The following is a 19,723-nucleotide window of genomic DNA, read 5'->3' as shown; positions in this document are numbered from 1 at the left end:
GAAAACTGTTATGTCCCTTCTCAGTCTTCTCTTCTCCAGACTAAACAAACCCAGTTTTTTCCAATCTTCCCTCATAGGTCATGTTTTTTAGACCTTTAATCTTTTTTGTTGCTCTTCTCTGGACTTTTTCCAGTTTGTCCACATCTTTCCTGAAATGTGGTGCCCACAACTGGACAGAGTAGAGTAGAAGTATTTCTTGTTTTTTGTTTACAACACTCCTGTTAATACATCCCAGAATGATGTTTGCTTTTTTTTGCAAGAGTGTTACATTGTTGATTCACATGGGTGGCGGGTATAATAGGCCAGGGGAGTTTAAGTCTCCCCTGACCCAACCGCCACCCCGCCGCCTTTCAGAGTGCAGATGCCAGGGCTATGGCCCCTCGCTCTTCCCCCTCCCCACTCCGCCTCCCACCCTCCCCTCGCTCCACCCCTTCCCTGCTCAGCCCCGCTGCTTGCCCTTACCGTCGAGGAGAAGAGGAGCGATGGAGAGCGGCAGGCGGGGGGGGCTGAGTGGGGAAGGAGCTGAGTGGCTCCGCCCATTCCCACTCAGCCCCGCCGCTCACTCCTCTTCTCCGCAGAGGACTCCTCCTATATCTTGGAATAACTGACTTAAAAAATAAAGCTTGAAGGCAGAAAAGACACATGCCTGCTGATAGTAGGAGGGCAGAATGAGGGAAGCCAGCTTCAGCAGTGTTACTGAGCATGCCCAGTCCATGTAAGCATGCTCAGAACAAGCCAAGCAACAAATCTGGGGGGACACGTGACCCCACATACTGTCCCACACGCATCGCCTCTACTGGAAATGACAGTCCTACCTCTGTTTTTGCCTGAAGCTGGGATCCAGATCCTGATTCCTGCCCAGACAGGTCATCTTTCAGAAGTCCTGGACTCACAGGTTTTCCTTCATTTATTTCTGGTTCTAAACTTCCAGATCCTGGTTAAACCAAATGTTAATAAAAATAACACTAATAATAAATAATAATAATAATTAATAAACAGTTCTCCCACTCACTTATCAGCCTCCCATTTAGTCCAGCTGAATCCCTAGCCCCTTTCTTTAACTAGTTTTGGGAAAAATTGAAAAAATATCTACTTAAAAAAATTAAACTCAGAGTTAGGGCTGGTCAATATTTTTTTAATCAAAATACCTTTTCAAGGGAAATACCTTTTCATTTTAATCTAAACAAACATTTTTGCAGAATGTGTCTTAATAAATTTTTCATGGCAAAACCGAAAACTTCAGTTTTTGGCTGCTGAAAACTCAAATTTGTTTTGTTTGTTTTCAAGTTTTCAACAAAATGTTAAAAAATATATATAAAATATATATTGTGACAGGGTTAGGCCAGATGGCTACAGGAGAGTGATAGAAGGCAGATATATTAGCCCCAGGTTAAGTAGGTCCCTTTTCCCTGGGTAAGGTAACAGGGAAGGTTCCAGAACAATCAGGAACTTTCTGGAAACAATTAAGACAGACAAGCTGATTAGAACACCTGCAGCCAATCAAGAAGCTGCTAGAATCAATTAAGGCAGGCTAATCAGGGCACCTGGGTTTAAAAAGGAGCTCACTTCAGTTTGTGGGGCGCGTGTGAGGAGCTGAGAGTGAGAACGCGTACTGTTGGAGGACTGAGGATAAAGAAGGTGTTGGGAGGAGGCCATGGGGAAGTAGCCCAAGGAGTTGTAGCTGTCGCACAGCTATTCCAGGAGGCACTCTAGACAGCTATATTCCACAGGGCCCTGGGCTGGAACCTGGAGTAGAGGGCGGGCCCGGTTTCCCCCCAAACCTCCCAACTCCTGGTCAGACCCAGGAGGAGCTGACCTGGACTGTGGATTCACAAAAACGGCCAAACTGAGGGCTGCCATGAATCTCCGAGGCGAGCAAATCTGCAAATAAGCGCAAGACCCACCAAGGCAAAAAAAATTGGGGATTGGTCCTGCTTTGAGCAGGGGGTTGGATTAGATGATCTCCTGAGGTCTCTTCCAACTCTGATAGTCTATGAGTCTATGAGGAGGAACTTTGTCACTATATATATATATATATATATATATATATATATATATATATATTTTCACCTAAATTTTTCCCAGAAAAAAAAAACACTCACTTTCTGACCAGCAATATTCACAGCCTCCTGGGGAAGAGACTAATGAGTCAATGTGACAAAGGGATGGTTCTGAAAAACAGAACCCTTAGCTCCATCAGGGTCAGGATTCCCAAGAGCAGAGCTGTTAGTGCTGAACCTCTTGGTAAATGGCATGATCACCTTGGTATCAACCTTGCGTTGCATCAGAGAAAATGAAGACTTTCTGGACAGAAGTCAGCATTTGGTTCTGGAGGTACAACATGCTGAAGAATCAGAGAGTGCAGCGCAGAATGGGGAATCATAGAATATCAGGGTTGGAAGGGACCTCAGGAGGTCATCTAGTCCAACCCCCTGCTCAAAGCAGGACCAATCCCCAATTTTTGCCCCAGATCCCTAAATGGCCCCCTCAAGGATTGAACTCACAACCCTGGGTTTAGCAGGCCAATGTTCAAACCACTGAGCTATCCCTCCCCCTGAAGAATATTGGCAGCATGTGACCTCCAGAAGAATGAGGAGAACCCATGTACCCCCTATGCCAGGGGTGGGCAAACTACACTCCACGGGCCACATCTGGCCCGTGGGACTTTCCTGCCCGGCCCCTGAGCTCCCGGACAGGGAGGCTACCCCGGCCCCGCCCCTGCTGTTCCCCCTCCCCTGCAGCCTCAGCGAGCCGTGCCATCGGCGCAATGCTCTGGGCGGCAGACTGCGAGCTCCCGGGCCAGCGTGGCTGCAGAGCTGCAGCCTGACCCGGTGCTGCACAGTGCACGGCTGCCTGTCCTGGTGCATCCGCACCACCAGCCACCCGTGCTCCAGGCAGCACAGTAAGGGGGCGGGGGGGGGTGGATCGAGGGCAGGGGAGTTTGGGGGGTAGTCAGGGGGCGGGAGTGTGGATAGAGGTTGGGGTGGTCAGAGGGCGGGGAACAGGGGGGTTGAAGGGGGCAGTCAGGAATGAGAGGAGGGGTTGGATGAGGCAGCAGGGGGCAGTCAGGGTGGGGGTTCTGGGGGAGGTCAGGGGACAGGGAGAAGGGGTGGTTGGATGAGGCAGGTGTCCCGGGGGGGCGCGTCAGGAAGGAGAGGAGAGGAGTTGGATGGGGTGGCAGGGGTAGTTAGGGGTGGTCAGGGGACAGAGAGTGGGGGTGGATGGGGCAGAGGTCCCGGGGGAGGCCATCAGGAAGTAGAGAGGGGTTTGGATGGGGCAGGAGTCCTGGGGGGGCTGTCAGGGGGCTAGAAGCAGGGGGGGTCGGATAGGGGGCAGGGGCCTTGCCACACCTGGCTGTTTGGGGAGGCACAGCCTCCCCTAACCGGCCCTCTGTACAATTTTGAAAACCCAATGTGGCCCTCGGGCCAAAAAGTTTGCCCACCCCTGCCCTATGCAGATAGAGGTAAGAAACTGTTTTCAGGCTTTCTGCACACATACTACTGAGGAGAATGATTTGGAAGAGCCATCTGAGGGAAGGGATCAGAAGGAGACCCCATCAACTAGAAGGCATGAGATGCATTGTCCTAGGGATGGGGGTTCCATGACCACCACTCCCAAGAGGAGGAGACGGGTGGTGGTGGTGATCGAGGACTCCCTCCTAAGGGGGACAGAGTCATCCATCTGCCGGCCAGACTGAGAGACTCGAGAAGTGTGCTGCTTGCCTGGAGCTAGAATTCAGGATGTGACTGAGTGTCTGCCGAGACTGATCAAGCCCTCAGACTGCTACCCTTCTCCACATGGGCACCAATGATACTGCCAAGAATGACCTTGAGCACGTCATTGCAGACTATGTGGCTCTGGGAAGAAGGATAAAGGAGTTTGAGGCACAAGTCGTGTTTTCATCCATCCTCTCTGTTGAAGGAAGAAGCCCAGGTAGGGACTATCGAGTTGTGGAGGTGAATGCGTGGCTATGCAGGTGGTGTCAGAGAGAGGGCTTTGGATTCCTTGACCATGGGATGTTTTTCTGGGAAGAAGGATTGCTAGGAAGAGGTGGGATCCACATAATGAAGAGAGGGAAGAGGATCTTCGCAGGCAGGCTTGCTAACCTAGTAAGGAGGGCTTTAAACTAGGTTCGCTGGGGGACAGTGACCTAAGCCCTGAGGTAAGTGGGGAAGTGGGATACTGGGAGGAAACACACGGAGGAGGGTGCAACGGGAGTGTGGGGGGTGAGCGTCTGATTCATACTGAGAAAGCAGGGCAATTGGCTAGTTATCTTAAGTGCATGTACACGAACGCAAGAAGCCTGGGTAACAAGCAGGAAGAATTGGAAGTCCTGGCACAGTCAAAGAACTATGATGTGATTGGAATAACAGAGACTTGGTGGGGTAGCTCACTGGAGCAGTGTCATGGATAGGTATAAAATGTTCAGGAAGGACAGGTACGGGAGGAAAGGTGGAGGAGTTGCACTGTATGTAAGAGAGTGGTATGATTCCTCAGAGCTCCAGTATAAAACTGGATAAAAGCCTGTTGAGAGTCTTTGGGTTAAGTTTAGAAGCGAGAGCAACAAGGGTGATGTCGTGGTGGGCATGTGCTATGTGCATCCAGAAGGATGAGGCGGACGAGGCTTCCTTCGGACAATTAACTGAAGTTTCTAGCTCACAGGCCCTCGTTCTCGTGGGGGACTTCAATCACCGTGGCGCCTGCTGGGAGAGCAATACAGCCGTGCACAGACAATCCAGAAAGTTTTGGAGAGTGTTGGGGACAACTTCCTGGTGCAACTACTGGAGGAACCAAGCAGGGGCCGTTCTCCTCTTGACGGGCTGCTCACAAACAGGGAAGAATTGGCAGGGGAAGTAGACGTGGGTGGCAACCTGGGCAGCAGTGACCATGAGATGGTTGAGATCAGGATCCTCACAAAAGGAAGAAAGGAGATTAGCAAAATATGGACCCTTGACTTCAGAAAAGCAGACTTTGACTCCCTTGGGGAACTGATGGGCAGGATCCCCTGGGAGGCAGAGTTGATGGGGAAAGGAGTCCAGGAGAACTGGCTGTATTTTAAAGATGCCTTACTGAGGGCGCAGGAACAAACCATCCTGATGTGCAGAAAGAATAGCAGGCAACCAGCTGGCTTAACAGTGAAATCTTTGGTGAGCTTAAACACAAAAAGGAAGCTTACAAAGATGTGGAAACTTGGTCAGATGACTAGGTAGGAGTATAAAAATATTGCTCGAGCATGCAGGGGTGTAATCAGGAAGGCAAAAACACAACTGAAGTTTCAGCTAGCAAGGGATGTGAAGGGTAATAAGAAGGGTTTCTACAGGTATGTTAGCAACAAGAAAAATGAACAGGGGAGGCAACCTAGTGACAGATGATCTGGAAAAAGCTGAAGTACTCGATGCTTTTTTTACCTTGGTCTTCACAGACAAGATCAGCTCCCACACTACTGTCCTGGGCAACACAGTATCGGGAGGAGGTGAGCAGCCCACAGTGGTGAAAGAACAGGTTAAGGACTATTTAGAAAAGGAGTATTTAGAAAAGCACAAGTCCATGGGTCTAGATTTAATGCATCTGAGGGTGCCGAGGGAGTTGGCCGATGTGATTGCAGAGCCATTGGCATTATCTTTGAAAACTCGTGGCAATTGGGGGAGGTCCTGGACAATTGGAAAAAGGCAAATATAGTGCCCATCTTTTAAAAAGGGAAGAAGGAGAACCGGGGGAACTACAGACCGGTCAGCCTCACCTCAGTCCCTGGAAAAATAATGGAGCAGGTCCTCAAGGAAACCATTTCAAAAGCACTTGGAGAAGAGGAAGGTGATCAGGAACAGTCAGCATGGATTCACCAAGGGCAAGTCATGCCTGACCAACCTGATTGCCTTCTATGATGAGATAACTGGCTCTGTGAATATGGGGAAAGCAGCAGACATGATATATCTTGACTTTAGCAAAGCTTTTGATACAGTCTCCCTCCCACTGCAGTCTTGCCTAAAAAAGTATGAATTGGATGAATGGACTATAAGGTGGGTAGAAAGCTGGCTAGATTGTCGGGCTCAACGGGTAGTGATCAATGACTCCATGTCTAGTTGGCAGCTGGTATCAAGGGAGTGCCCCAAGGGTCGGTCCTAGGGCCGGTTTTGTTCAACATCTTTATTAATGATCTGGATGATGGGATGGATTGCACCCTCAGCAAGTTCACAGATGACACTAAGCTGGGGGGAGAGGTAGATACACTGGAGGGTAGGGATAGGATACAGAGGGACCTAGATAAATTGGAGGATTGGGCCAAAAGAAATCTGATGAGGTTCAACAAGGACAAGTGCAGAGTCCTGCACTTAGGATTGAAGAATCCCATACACTGCTAAAGGCTGGGGACCGACTGGCTAAGTGGCAGTTCTGCAGAAAAGGACCTTGGGATTACAGTGGATGAGAAGCTGGATATGAGTCAGCAGTGTGCCCTTGTTGCCAAGAAGGCTAACGGCATATTGGGCTGCATTAGTAGGAGCATTGCCAGCAGATCGAGGGAAGTGATTATTCCCCTCTATTTGGCACTGCTGAGGCCACAACTGGAGTATTGTATCCAGTTTTGGGCCCCCCACTACAGAAAGGATGTGGACAAATTGGAGAGAGTCCAGCGGAGGGCAACGAAAATAATTATGAGCCTGGGGCACATGACCAAGGAGGAGAGGCTGAGGGAACTGGGCTTGTTGAGTCTACAGAAGAGAATCATAGAATCATAGAATATCAGGGTTGGAAGGGACCTCAGGAGGTCATCTAGTCCAACCCCCTGCTCAAAAGCAGGACCCATCCCCAATTAAATCATCCCAGCCAGGGCTTTGTCAAGCCTGACCTTAAAAACTTCTAAGGAAGGAAATTCCACCACCTCCCTAGGCAACACATTCCAGTGTTTCACCACCCTCCTAGTGAAAAAGTTTTTCCTAATATCCAGAAGAGGGCGGGGGGAGTTGATAGCAGCCTTCAACTACCTGAAAGGGGGCTCCAAAGAGGATGGAGCTCGGCTGTTCTCAGTGGTGGCAGATGATGGAACAAGGAGCGATGGGCTCAAGTTGCAGTTGGGGAGGTCTATGTTGGATATTAGGAAACACTATTTCACTAGGAGGGTGGTGAAGTACTGGAATGGGTTACCTAGGGAGGTGGTGGAATTTCCTTCCTTAGAGGTTTTTAAGGCCCGGCTTGAGAAAGCCCTGGCTGGGATGATTTAGCTGGGGTTGGTCCTGCTTTGAGCAGGGGGTTGGACTAGATGACCTCCTGAGGTCTCTTCCAACCCTAATCTTCTATGGTTCTATGTCTGAATCCACTAGAGACCACACTGCGGTGACCCCATCCCCGCTGCCAGACCACAAATTTCTGGCTGTCCATTTAAGGCACTAACCATGTCTCTGTGAGATTGTGCACACAACATCTTCACTTGCTCCCAGGTGGTAATAGTTCACATCAATAGAGACTTTACAGGTGGAAGGGGCAGATTTTTGGATTACATTTATCTTTATAAATAAAAAACTTGTAAATAAAATTACTAGAGCTGCTCAGGGAAGGGAATTTCTATTCTTGGGGAAATTCTGACATTTCAAAAAAAAAAATGTTCTGAATTGGTATGAAAAGCTGAAATTATGAAATTTCCTGAAAATGAACATTTCAGAAATTTTCTTTTCAGGAATATTGAAATTCAGTGGTGTCATTTTTACTTTTATGTTATATTTAAATGTTAAATATCATATATACATATTATTAAATATCATACATGTGATACTAAACTTAATATAAAAGTCAAAACCAAAGTGAACCAAAACAATATTATCAAAACAAAACATTTTGACATTTTCTAAATGAGATGTTTCAATTTGGACAAAACTGCATGGAAACTCTTCCATTTAAAATTTTCAAACAGCTCTAAAAGAAAAAAACACACACAGGGAATTAAATGGTTACCTGTACCATCTGCTGTGTTCCCCTCTTTCTGGTTCTCTGTCTCTGCTTTGCCAGTGGCTCGATCTGTAGCTCCGACCTTGTGTTCCTTGGTAAAGGAAATGAATCAAAGCATGAACGGGGTGACTAAACACAGCAGAGGCTTGATTTATGCCAAATGCAGCCCTTTGACAGGTGTGAGGGTAGCTGCATAAACAACTCCTCTGCTAACCGAAGGCAGAAACAGATTAACGGAAAACGTTAATAACAGCCGGGTTATGGCTCAGATTTTCAAAAACAGGAGCCTCCTACATCCATAGTTAGGCAATTAAATGAGCGGACTGATTTTGAGATGTGCTGAGCATCCAGCAGCTGAGCTGATTGGAAAATGGGAGTGGGAGTGGTTTTCACAGGAAAAACGCAACTATTTGTCAAAAAGCCGCTAAACCCAGAACTCTTCAGCCCAACACTTCCAAAAATCAAAATAATTTTTGCCAAAAACTGTAATAATTTTGGCCCCAAACTGCCAAAAACCTTAATAATTTTGGTCAATAATAATTAAAAACAGAATAATTTTTGGCCAAAACCTGCTAAATAATAAAAAGATTTTGAGGAAAGTGGAGACTTTTCAGGAAATTTTGGTTTAGTCAAAAAAATTTTTCCACCAAAAAGAAAAAGTTCTTGGAAAGATTTCCACCAGCGTAAGCCAGCAGATCCCATTGACTACACTGGGAGCTGCTGGGTGCCCGATGATTCTGAAAATTAGACCATTTAGGTCCTGATCCATAGCCAGTGGAAGTCAGGGAGACCCCCACAGTAAGGAGCAGCCCAGACAGTCCCCTGCTGCACATTGGGAAGCCTAGAACACCTGAGAGCACCAGATCCAGCCAGGTCTCCAAGAACTTCCAGGACTGTTACACTCAGGTCTTCATGGCAGGAAGCCTGGAAGCCCTAGGGTCTCTGCCCAGTTGCAGTCCGCCTGGTGAGGTTGCCCTGAACCCATGTATTCTGTAATGCCAGGCCCCTAAGCACACCACCAAGCGAGCTGGCAGGAAATCAGGCCTGTGTTTTGGTGAAACTTTATTGAAACTGAAATGTGTCCGCAAGGAATTTCAGTTTCAATAAACCAGCATTTTGTGACAAAAAAACAACAACATATCATTGGAAAGTTCCTGATTAGCCATAAAACTAAGCTCAGTTCCCACTGATCCTAAGGAAACGAACGCCCCACCTCAGTGGCTGCTTCAGCAGAACCAGCTGGCGGCTGGGGTCCAGATCCCGGGTCCTGTTCAGCAGGGGCATCTTCTGACAGTCCTGACCTCAGAGGCTTTGGTTCATTTTTATCTAGTTCTAAATAGTTTGTTCCTGGAATGAAACAAAAATCAAAAACAGAAAAACAGCATCTGTTCACTGAGCGTAACAGCAAATTCCCAGTGTTCATTTAAATGACCATTTGAGAGAGAAACTATTACAGTAAGTTTCGATCACAGGGAAAGTATTTTCCCCATTTTATTCCACTGCTGAGTAATATGGGGAAATATACATTTTTCAGTATGTTAACTCTTCACAGTAGGGTCAGTATCTTCGTATATATCTGTGCAGCACCCAGCACAACGGGACCCAAATCTCAAGCCCTCAGCAAGATGGGGCCGTGATCCCCATCACTGTGTGTCTGTGTAGTGCCAGCATGATGGGGCCCCATCTCAGATAAGGTGTGTATTATTATTTATGGTAATGTTAAGGAAAAGTTAGCACATGTGACTCCATTTTGGTTTGGAACCCACCATTGTCTAAAAGCAAGCACATCATGCACCAGGAGGCGTGTTCCTTAGACATTGCATTCCTGTGAAAATCCTCCTCCTTGTCTCCAGCCTGCCTTGACTCCCAGTATCTGTTTTTTTGTCAGTCCCTAACTCCCTATCTCCTGGCCTTTGATGTGAGGCCTCCCATCGTGATAATAAAAGTTACTGATGCATGGCTTTAGGACCATGCTGTGTAATTAACATACTGGTTTAGCACAAGGAATGAACCAAGCAGGGATAGGTGGTAGATAAGACAAGGGTTTGTTTATTGGCTAAGGTTTCCGATGCACAAGGGCAACATGCTTTGCTAAAAAGTATATAACCTTTGTATAATCTGTATTCGGGGTCCCCTCCTGGCTAGCAGGGGGGCACCACGCTCGAGCGTAATAAACTTGGTGTTTTTTGGGAACTCTGCAGTTGTGGACTTTGTTTATGTGCCTCAGCCTAGATTTGAACTGTGCGTGACCTATCAGGTATAATTCGTAGCATTTGTGTGCGTGACCTACCAGGTGTAATTCGTAGCATTTGTGTGCATCTCCTACCAGGTATAATTCGTAACAGTAATAATTATTAATGATAATAATTAAGTGGAGTGGCAAAACCAATAAATGTTCAGGAAGATGTTCAAAGATGTAAGAATGTTTTTGCAGAAATTTTGTGAACATTTTCTAAATATTTTAATGAGGTTTGGGGAAATATGACGTTAATAGCTATTGGTAAAGTATCGACAAAACAGAAAGCAAGTGCAAAAGAAGGAATTAAGATCACAACACACTTGAGGCCTCAGCTTTGGATCAGACTCTTAATTTGATAATTCTGTCAAATTGAACTTCTCTAAAGAAAACCAATGAATATGTTAGTATTAAAATGGACAGCTTCGGAGAAATCTAGGGGTGCTGAGAGCCACTGAACCAAAGAATAAACCCTATATATAATGGCAACCACTTCAAGCCAGGGAGTGTGGCAGCACCCTTAGTTCCAACACCTACGGAGAAATACCCCCGCCCCAGCATGCATGTCATTAGCAAGAGACAGAAATCCTGCTATAAAACAACTTTCCCTATTGTATGCTATAGATGGTCAGCTCTGCAGGGCTGACCGTCCTTGCTTTCACTGGTGGTAGGGAGTCACACACACTTTGCACAAGTGTGAATGATAACACAAAGTGCAAGTATAACCCACCGCTGAGTGGGCTGCAGGTGCCCATCTGTGCCAATCCACAGGGAATGTGAGTTGCTACAGCCCCCAGCTGCAGGGGATTGGCTTTTTAACTCAAGCTGTAGCAGCTTTTGCTGTTTGCTCTGGAGGTCTCTGGTTCAATCCCCGAACACTAGCTTAAGGGTTTGTCTACACTACAGGGGCTGTAGCAGTATAGCTGCAGTGCTGTTGTAACCTCACAGTATAGAGGCAGTCTACAGAGACAGAAGGGTTTTTTCCATGACTATTGGTAAACCAACTCCCTAAGCAATGGTAGATCGGTTAACAGAAGCATTCTTGAGTCTTCCATCATCCTAGCTGTGTCTACACCGGGGCTTAGGTTGAAATAGCTACGGTGCTCAGAGGTACAGACCAGGCCTATTGTGTCATGTCCCTTTCCAGTGGCTTAACCACTTAGGGGGAGATTTTCATAGGTGCAGATTGCAATTAGGCACCTAACATCCATGTCTTTGAAAATTTAGCTGATCGAGGATAAAAACCTACTATTGCTTCCAGCTAACAGAGTTGCTCCTTCAGCTCAACTGGTACAAGCCTGCGCTGTGGAGGTAAAGATCTTTGGGTCTCTCTATACAGGGGAGAATCAAACCCTGTGAATTTAGTTTCAAAAGACTCAAGATCAGCGTGGATAAAAAAATGGCAATTCCAATGAAAATTTTCAATTTTGAATTGACAGTTCATTTAATTTCAGCTTCAAAATGACATTTTATTTGAGATTTGGAAACGAAAACATTTTGGTTTGGAGATCTGGGTTTTTCCTGCCCTCTTTATCCCCACCACCACCTTTTACTTTCACTGAAAGAAGGGGAGGAAAGTTTTTAAAAAGTGAGAAGCAGTGTGTGTATAGAGAAGGGAATCCACTTTCTCCCACTTTCCCCCCCTCCTCATTTTTTACTCGTTCCAGCTTGGAAAATAACTAAAAAATGAGAGAGTTTTTTTGGGGGTGTCATAAATATAAAGGGAAGGGTAACCACCTTTCTGTATACAGAACTATAAAATCCCTCCTGGCCAGAGGCAAAACCCTTTCACCTGTAAAGGGTTAAGAAGCTAAGATAACCTCGCTGGCAGCTGACCAAAATGACCAACGAGGAGACAGGATACTTTCAAAGCTGGAGGGTGGGGGGGAACAAAGGGTCTGTCTAGCTGTGTGATGCTTTTGCCAGGAATGCTCTTCATAACTCCTTAAGTTAGTAAGTATTCTAGCTAGAAATGCGTTAGATTTCCTTTTGTTTAATGGCTGGTAAAATAGCTATGCTGAATGGAATGTATATTCCTGTTTTTGTGTCTTTTTGTAACTTAAGGTTTTGCCTACAGGGATTCTCTATGTTTTGAATCTGATTACCCTGTAAGGTATTTAACATTCTGATTTTACAGAGATGATTCTTTTTCTTTGTCTCCTGGTTTTTGGGCCTTTTAGGGATCATGTTGTGTAGCTTTTCTCCCCAACAACAGAAGATAGGATCTGACTTTGTTTTTAAATGGAAGCTGAGTCTCACGTAAACACCTGACTCCAGGAGCTGAGGATTTTAAAAAGCACCAAATATCACAAAACAATAAAATTATGAGAGCAGCAGCCAACATTGTATCAATTACAAATCTGAAAAACAGCAGTGCCTCCACCTTAGTATTCAGGTAAGAGAAGTAAAGTGATGTAGGTAAGGGTTGTTTTTTTAAAAACATTTTAATTAATTCTGAATCTCTAGTTTTGTTAGCCTTAATTCTCTTCAACACTTGATCCCAGGTTTGAATCTCAAGGCAAAGACTATCCAGGATTTGAATTTCAAGGTAAAAGCTATCCAGGAAGAAGCAGTCTGTGTGAAGATGCAAGGAAGTGAGAGAGCTGTGTCAAAAGTTGAAAACAAACCTAACAAATTCAGCTCAGCTTGCAAGGTTGGAGTGTAAAGCTTTTCATTGAAGACACAAAATGAGGAAGTAAAACCGAAAATGCATTCTCATGCTCCCCCTGCCCCATCCTTCCATCAGCACAACCGCTTTAGCAAAAAATAATATTTGTCAAATCTAATCAGCAGCATCAAGACATATTAAATTAGGTGACGTTGATAAATCCCATGCAGTAGTGCATAGACAAGTAAAAAATAGTTTTCACTACATGCAAAACTGTTCTCCTCATGAAAGGACAGTGGAAGAAGATGGGACTGTCAGATGGTAATATTTTACACTCTTTTTCATGCAATTAATATTGTTAATGCATTATGCACAATGGAACATAGGCCTTGATCTGGCAAACACATACACACCTATGTAGGGGTTTACAGGATGGAGGCCAGAATCATGGGAGCTTTCACTTGTGCATTTCTGAGCTACAAGCATTAAATTTTCAAGCACAACATTGCAATTAATTTGTAGCACTTATTAACCCCTAGCAGATGGGAACAGAGGTGTTGTTCTCCTTTCCCCCACCCCAATCCATCTCTTCCCTCCCCTCCTGTTCCTTTATCTTTCTGTTCTCCTGCCTTGCTTGCTGTCGTCTTAAAAAAAAAAAATTACTGCATTCACTCTCTCTTTTGTGTGATTTTATACCTAACACTGAGATTGGCTCATTGAGTAGAAGGAATGAACTTACAGTCAGCTGAAAGAAACCATGTCATTTCATATACCACCTGCTATCTGTCTGTCTGAGCAGCACCTAGCACCAAGGGGCTTCATTCTTGGTTGTCCAACTGGCAGTTGTGATTATTATACCCAGGGAGTCTAACTGTGACACAGAACAGGCGTTGCTGACACAATCTATCTGTACATGTTTTTTCATTATGTCTGGCAGACTTTTATATATAATTTTGACGGATAATATTGATATTTATTTGTAAGCATTTTTTCTATTTTAATCTATTTACATTTTCACTGTTGTGCAAAATTATAGGTTTTAAGCAATTTTTAGATTTTTATCTATTTAAATTTTCATATTTGTTGGAAATGAAGAAGGGTCAGACAATAATTATTTAATGATGTAGATGTTGCAATTCAAAAAGTTAAAGCTTTTTAACCATTAAAATGTAAATTGTCACCATCACATGTCAAAATATTCTGGGTAAATAGCCTTAAATCGAACTCTGATAAGTTCTCAAACAGCATTTTTCTTACTTTGCTCATCTGTAAATTTAGATTATTATTGATGGAAATATTTTTTCCATCAGTTTGTGGGTGTACGGTAAAAATCAATGTTTAGGGACATTTATAGATAAAAATATATTTCTTCCAAGCCTATTTATCATACAAATTCTTGATTGCTGGACAATGGCTGTTTTGCTGATCTAATTGTCATAACTGTACTTCCCCCTCTAGATTTGTGATTTTGTGTTTCTCCTACTTGTGAGGGGGAGGGAAAAATCTATAAAATGTAAATAAAAAATAAATGTGTTTACATTCAGTTCCCTTGTTTTAGCACACAGGTATAGGACAGCATCCATGTAAATACTTTGGGACCCCTCCCATGGCACTCACTGTGTTCTCTGCTTTAGAAGCCAGTCGAATTTTCTCAGAACAACAGTAGCTGGGCCTGGTGTGTCTGTGTGTAGTTAGTAAACATAGTGATTTGGGGCCAGCTGAGCCCAAGAGAATCTAGGGTGACCAGATGTCCCGATTTTATAGGGACAGTCCCTATTTTGGGGTCTTTTTCTTATATAGGCTCCTATTACCCCCATACACACACACCCTGTCCCAGTTTTTCACCCTTGCTGTCTGGTCACCCTAAGAGAATCCTTCAGATTGTTTTTGTTGTGTAAAGAGCAAAAGACACAAGGTTTTTGAAAAAGCCAACTTGCCCCCTACTGGCAGATTTTGCTCCAAAGTGGAAATGCAGTTAAACAGAGGAAGAGCCCCCATTCTCTAGTTCTTATCATCTGTAGATCTCCAGTTTCATTATCCCAGTTTACAGATGGGGAAACTGAGGCACAGACCTTTGCCCAAGGTCATCCAGCAACCAGAGCCAGGCCTCCTCAGCCCCTGTCCAGTGCTCTACCCTCATTTTCCACTGGTGTTAATGATGGCACAAGGTGAAGGGCAGGGGGATTCAACCCAAATGGCCAAGCCTATGGTGTTTCTTTGCACACAACACATCACCGCAATCTCACATTTTTGTCAGTACAGATATCGGACCTGATTCTGCTCTTAGTGATCTCAGAATTAATCCAGAGTCACCCACTGACTGCAGGGCACTTGGGGCCAGATTCTGATCTCAGCTCCCCTTGAGTCAATCTGGAGTCACCCCCCATTGACTGCAGTGGGGTCAGGGTTGGATTCTGATCTCAAAGCCCACAGGCCAAGTCCGGGGTCTCCACTTGCACACAACACATCATGACAGTCTCACATTTTTGTCAGTACAGGTGTTAGACCTAATTCTCCTTTCAGCGACCTTGCTCTAAATTCAGTCACTCGCTGACTACAGTGGGGTCAGGGCCAGATTCTGATCTCGTTTACCCCAGGGTAAATCCAAAGTGACTGTGATGGAGTCAGTGCCAGATTCAGATCTCAGCTCTTGAGGGTAAATCTGGAGTCAGCCCTTAGTGCACTGGAGTCAGGGCTGAATTCTGATCTCAGTGACACCACCACTACTGTAAATCTAGGAGACTCTAAAAAAGTTAATGTCATTATCCCAGTTTAAAAAAAGACGTAAATAAGGAGGCACATCTATGTTAAAGGCATATATCAGAATTTATACCACAATGTATCAATTCCTGTGAATCAGAATTTAGAAAAGAATTTCTATAAATATTCTATCCTCCATTCTAGTCATCAGTGCAATTTCACCAAGACAGGAAATGTAATTTCCGTGTAATACGGCTCATGCAGAGGAAGCGGCAGCTATCTGTTTATCCTTAATCTAAAGATTTGTTGTGAAATTCAAAAAACATAGGGAACTCCTGCCGGCTTAACTCAGGCATCACAAACCAAGTGAGAAAGACATGCAGCCAGTTAAAAATATCTTAACATTCATTTTCATAGATTCATAGATACTAAGGTCAGAAGGGACCATTATGATCATCTAGTCCGACCTCCTGCACAACGCAGGCCACAGAGTCTCACCCACCCACTCCTGCAAAAAACCTCTCACCTATGTCTGAGCTATTGAAATCCTCAAATCGTAGTTTAAAGACTTCAAGCAGCAGAGAATCCTCCAGCAAGTGACCCATGCCCCATGCTACAGAGGAAGGTGAAAAACCTCCAGGCCTCTTCCAATCTGCCCTGGAGGAAAATTTCTTCCCGACCCCAAATATGGCGATCAGCTAAACCCTGAGCATGTGGGCAAGATTCACCAGCCAGATACTACAGAAAATTCTTTCCTGGGTAACTCAGATCCCACCCCATCTAACATGCCATCACAGGCCATTAGGCCTATTTACCATGAATAGTTAAAGATCAATTAACTACCAAAATCATGTTATCCCATCATACCATCTCCTCCATAAACTTATCGAGTTTAATCTTAAAGCCAGATAGATCTTTTGCCCCCACTGCTTCCCTTGGAAGGCTATTCCAAAACTTCACTCCTCTGATGGTTAGAAACTTTTGTCTAATTTCAAGTCTAAACTTCCTGGTGGCCAGTTTATATCTGTTTGTTCTTGTGTCCACATTGGTACTGAGCTTAAGTAATTCCTCTCCCTCTCCAGTATTTATCCCTCTGATATATTTATAGAGCGCAATCATATCTCCCCTCAACCTTCTTTTAGTTAGGCTAAACAAGCCAAGCTCCTTGAGTCTCCTTTCATAAGACAAGTTTTCCATTCCTCGGATCATCCTAGTAGCCCTTCTCTGTACCTGTTCCAGTTTGAATTCATCCTTCTTAAACATGGGAGACCAGAACTGCACACAGTATTCCAGGTGAGGTCTCACCAGTGCCTTGTATAACGGTACTAAAACCTCCTTATCCCTACTGGAAATACCTCTCCTGATGCATCCCAAGACCACATTAGCTTTTTTTCACAGCCATATCACATTGGAGGCTCATAGTCATCCTATGATCAACCAATACTCCAACGTCTTTCTCCTCCTCCGTTACTTCTAATTGATGCGTCCCCAGCTTCTAACTAAAATTCTTGTTATTAATCCCTAAACCTTACACTTCTCAGTATTAAATTTCATCCTATTACTATTACTCCAGCTTACAAGGTCATCCAGACCCTCCTGCAGGATATCCCGGTCCTTCTCTAAATTGGCAATACCTCCCAGCTTTGTATCATCCGCAAGCTTTATTAGCACACTTCCACTTTTTGTGCCGAGGTCAGTAATAAAAAGATTAAATAAGATTGGTCCCAAAACTGATCCTTGAGGAACTTCACTGGTAACCTCCCTCAAGCCTGACAGTTCACCTTTCAGTAGGACCCGTTGTAGTCTCCCCTTTAACCAATTCCTTATCCACCTTTCAATTTTCATATTGATCCCCATTTTTTCCAATTTAACTAATAATTCCCCATGTGGCACAGTATCAAATGCCTTACTGAAATCTAGGTAAATTAGATCCACTGCATTTCCTTTGTCTAAAAAATCTGTTACTTTCTCAAAGAAGGAGATCAGGTTGGTTTGGCACGATCTACCTTTTGTAAAACCATGTTGTATTTTGTCCCATTTACCATTGACTTCAATGTCCTTAACTACTTTCTCCTTCAAAATTTTTTCCAAGACCTTGCACACTACAGATGTCAAACTAACAGGCCTATAGTTACCCAGATCACCTTTTTTCCCTTTTTTAAAAATAGGAACTATGTTAGGAATTCTCCAATCATACGGTACAACTCCTGAGTTTACAGATTCATTAAAAATTCTTGCTAATGGTCTTGCAATTTCATGTGCCAATTCCTTTATTATTCTTGGATGAAGATTATCTGGGCCCCCAATTTGGTCCCATTAAGCTGTTTGAGTTTCACTTCTACCTCAGATATTGTAATATCTATCTCCATATCCTCATTCCCATTTGTCATGCTACCATTATCCCTAAGATCCTCTTTAGCCTTATTAAAGACTGAGGCAAAGTATTTGTTCAGATATTGGGCCATACCTAGATTATCCTTGACCTCCACTCCATCCTCAGTGTTTAGCGGTCCCAGTTCTTTTTTTGTTTTCTTCTTATTTATATGGCTATAGAACCTTTTACTATTGGTTTTAATTCCCTTTGCAAGGTCCAACTCTACTTGACTTTTAGCCTGTCTCACTTTATCCCTATATGTTCTGACCTCAATAAGGTAGCTTTCCTCGCTGATCCCTCCCATCTTCCACTCCCTGTATGCTTTCTGCTTTTTCTTAATCACCCTTCACCTCTCTGAGATGCTTGCTCATCCAGCTTGGTCTACCTTTATCCTACCTTCTATTGGATTCCCAGCCATAAAGATGCCTTCATGTGCCTTTGTCTTCGCCAGGAAATAACATCTGTTTCGTGTGTGCTTGTATATACTGGAGTCAAACTGCCTGCCCAAACCACATGATTTCTTTGCTCTCTGTCTTGTAAATAATATGCATTCATTCTGAAAGTGAAAGTAATTCAGTAATATTTCTAATCTGTGCAAAAGGCTAATATTGTACGTAGGGTTTTCAGTTACCCCTATGTTCCTAACATACTTCTGGGCAAGTCTACACCACAAACTTACATCGGTATATCTACATCGATCGGGGGGTGAAAAATCCACACTCCTGAGCGACAAAGTTATACTGATCTAATCCCCGATGCAGAAAGCGCATAGCTACGGTCTCTCACGGACATGGATTAACTGCACTGTCAGCAACTCCACTGAAGCATTACACCATCACAGCTGCACAAATGCAGCTGCGCTTCTACAGTGTTTTAAGTGTAGATCTGCCCTCAGTCTTCTGAAATGAGGGAGGTTACAGTGTAACTAATAAATATGGAAATATTAAGAAACAGGGGTTTTCAGTATCACCAGCCATTCAAAAATCATGGGGTTGTCTTAAAAATCACCAGAGTTTTAAAAAATAATAAATTGGGGGAGGGGGATCTTTACTTTTGCTTTCTGAGCCTTTAGGGTCACACTCAGGACATGTTTTTAAGCTTTTCTCTGGAGTCAATAGGACTAGGAGCTTTTTAACTGAAAGCTGAGTTCCTCACGTAATCCTGTGACTTCAGGAGCTGGGACTTTAGAGGAGAGACCTACCATTATGGTAAAATTGCCAAGTTGGTAATGAATTTATTTCTTCTTAAGGTGCAGCTCTGCTTTGGAGTCTCCATGTCTTGATATCTTAATATTCAGATAAGATGTCTTTTTTGAGGATATTTTTGCCAAACACAAATTTTTGGGTTCAGAACAGGGATGATAGGTGAAATTAAATGCCTTGTGATATACAGGATGTCAACTAGATCAGAGGTTCTCAAACTGTGGTCCGAGCTCCATTCAGGTGGTCCGTGGATAGTTCCTTCTAAGCCTAAGAGTATTTCCATTGACTCTTAAGTAGCAAGCAGCACTAGGTTTGGTGGGGGTGCTGCTGGGTGTTTTGTAGGATAAAGACCTTATCTGCAAGCTCCCTGAAGCAGGGATCTGTCTGCAAACTCCAAGTCATGTGTTAATGAGTTCCAGCACTTATAAAAACTCAATGAGTGCACTGTGAGTTTCTGAGTTGGTGACACACAACACGATGTGAAACCAGGAGAACTTTGTCTGTTTCTACAGGGCTCTGGTGCATTTGCACAGGGTGGGTCCTAAACGCGCATTTAAAATACCCATAACCAACCACTTGATATTTTACTTTCCTTTGTATTTTTGTCACTTGGTTTGGTTTTCCTGTTTGTGTCACTTTATTACTTAATTTTACTGTTCTCTGCG

General features: G+C 44.1%; 1 protein-coding gene across 1 annotated transcript in view; it reads right to left on the bottom strand.

Annotated features, from left to right (window-relative positions):
* The window catches only part of LOC144266048 (E3 ubiquitin-protein ligase rnf213-alpha-like), a 181,922-nt gene extending 163,628 nt beyond the window's left edge, over positions 1-18,294 (bottom strand). The window contains exons 1-4 of the mRNA XM_077819190.1: positions 18,253-18,294; positions 9,152-9,285; positions 7,945-8,029; positions 816-934 (exon numbers count right to left, since the gene is read on the bottom strand). Coding sequence (XP_077675316.1) covers positions 816-934; positions 7,945-8,029; positions 9,152-9,285; positions 18,253-18,274 — 360 coding nt within the window. The 5' untranslated portion in view covers positions 18,275-18,294. The remainder of the gene's footprint in view (positions 1-815; positions 935-7,944; positions 8,030-9,151; positions 9,286-18,252) is intronic.
* Between the last annotated feature and the right edge of the window lie 1,429 nt (positions 18,295-19,723).

Source organism: Eretmochelys imbricata, chromosome 6 (assembly GCF_965152235.1).
Source record: "Eretmochelys imbricata isolate rEreImb1 chromosome 6, rEreImb1.hap1, whole genome shotgun sequence".
Lineage (NCBI taxonomy): Eukaryota > Metazoa > Chordata > Testudines > Cheloniidae > Eretmochelys > Eretmochelys imbricata.
This window is presented reverse-complemented; position numbering and strand designations above follow the sequence as displayed.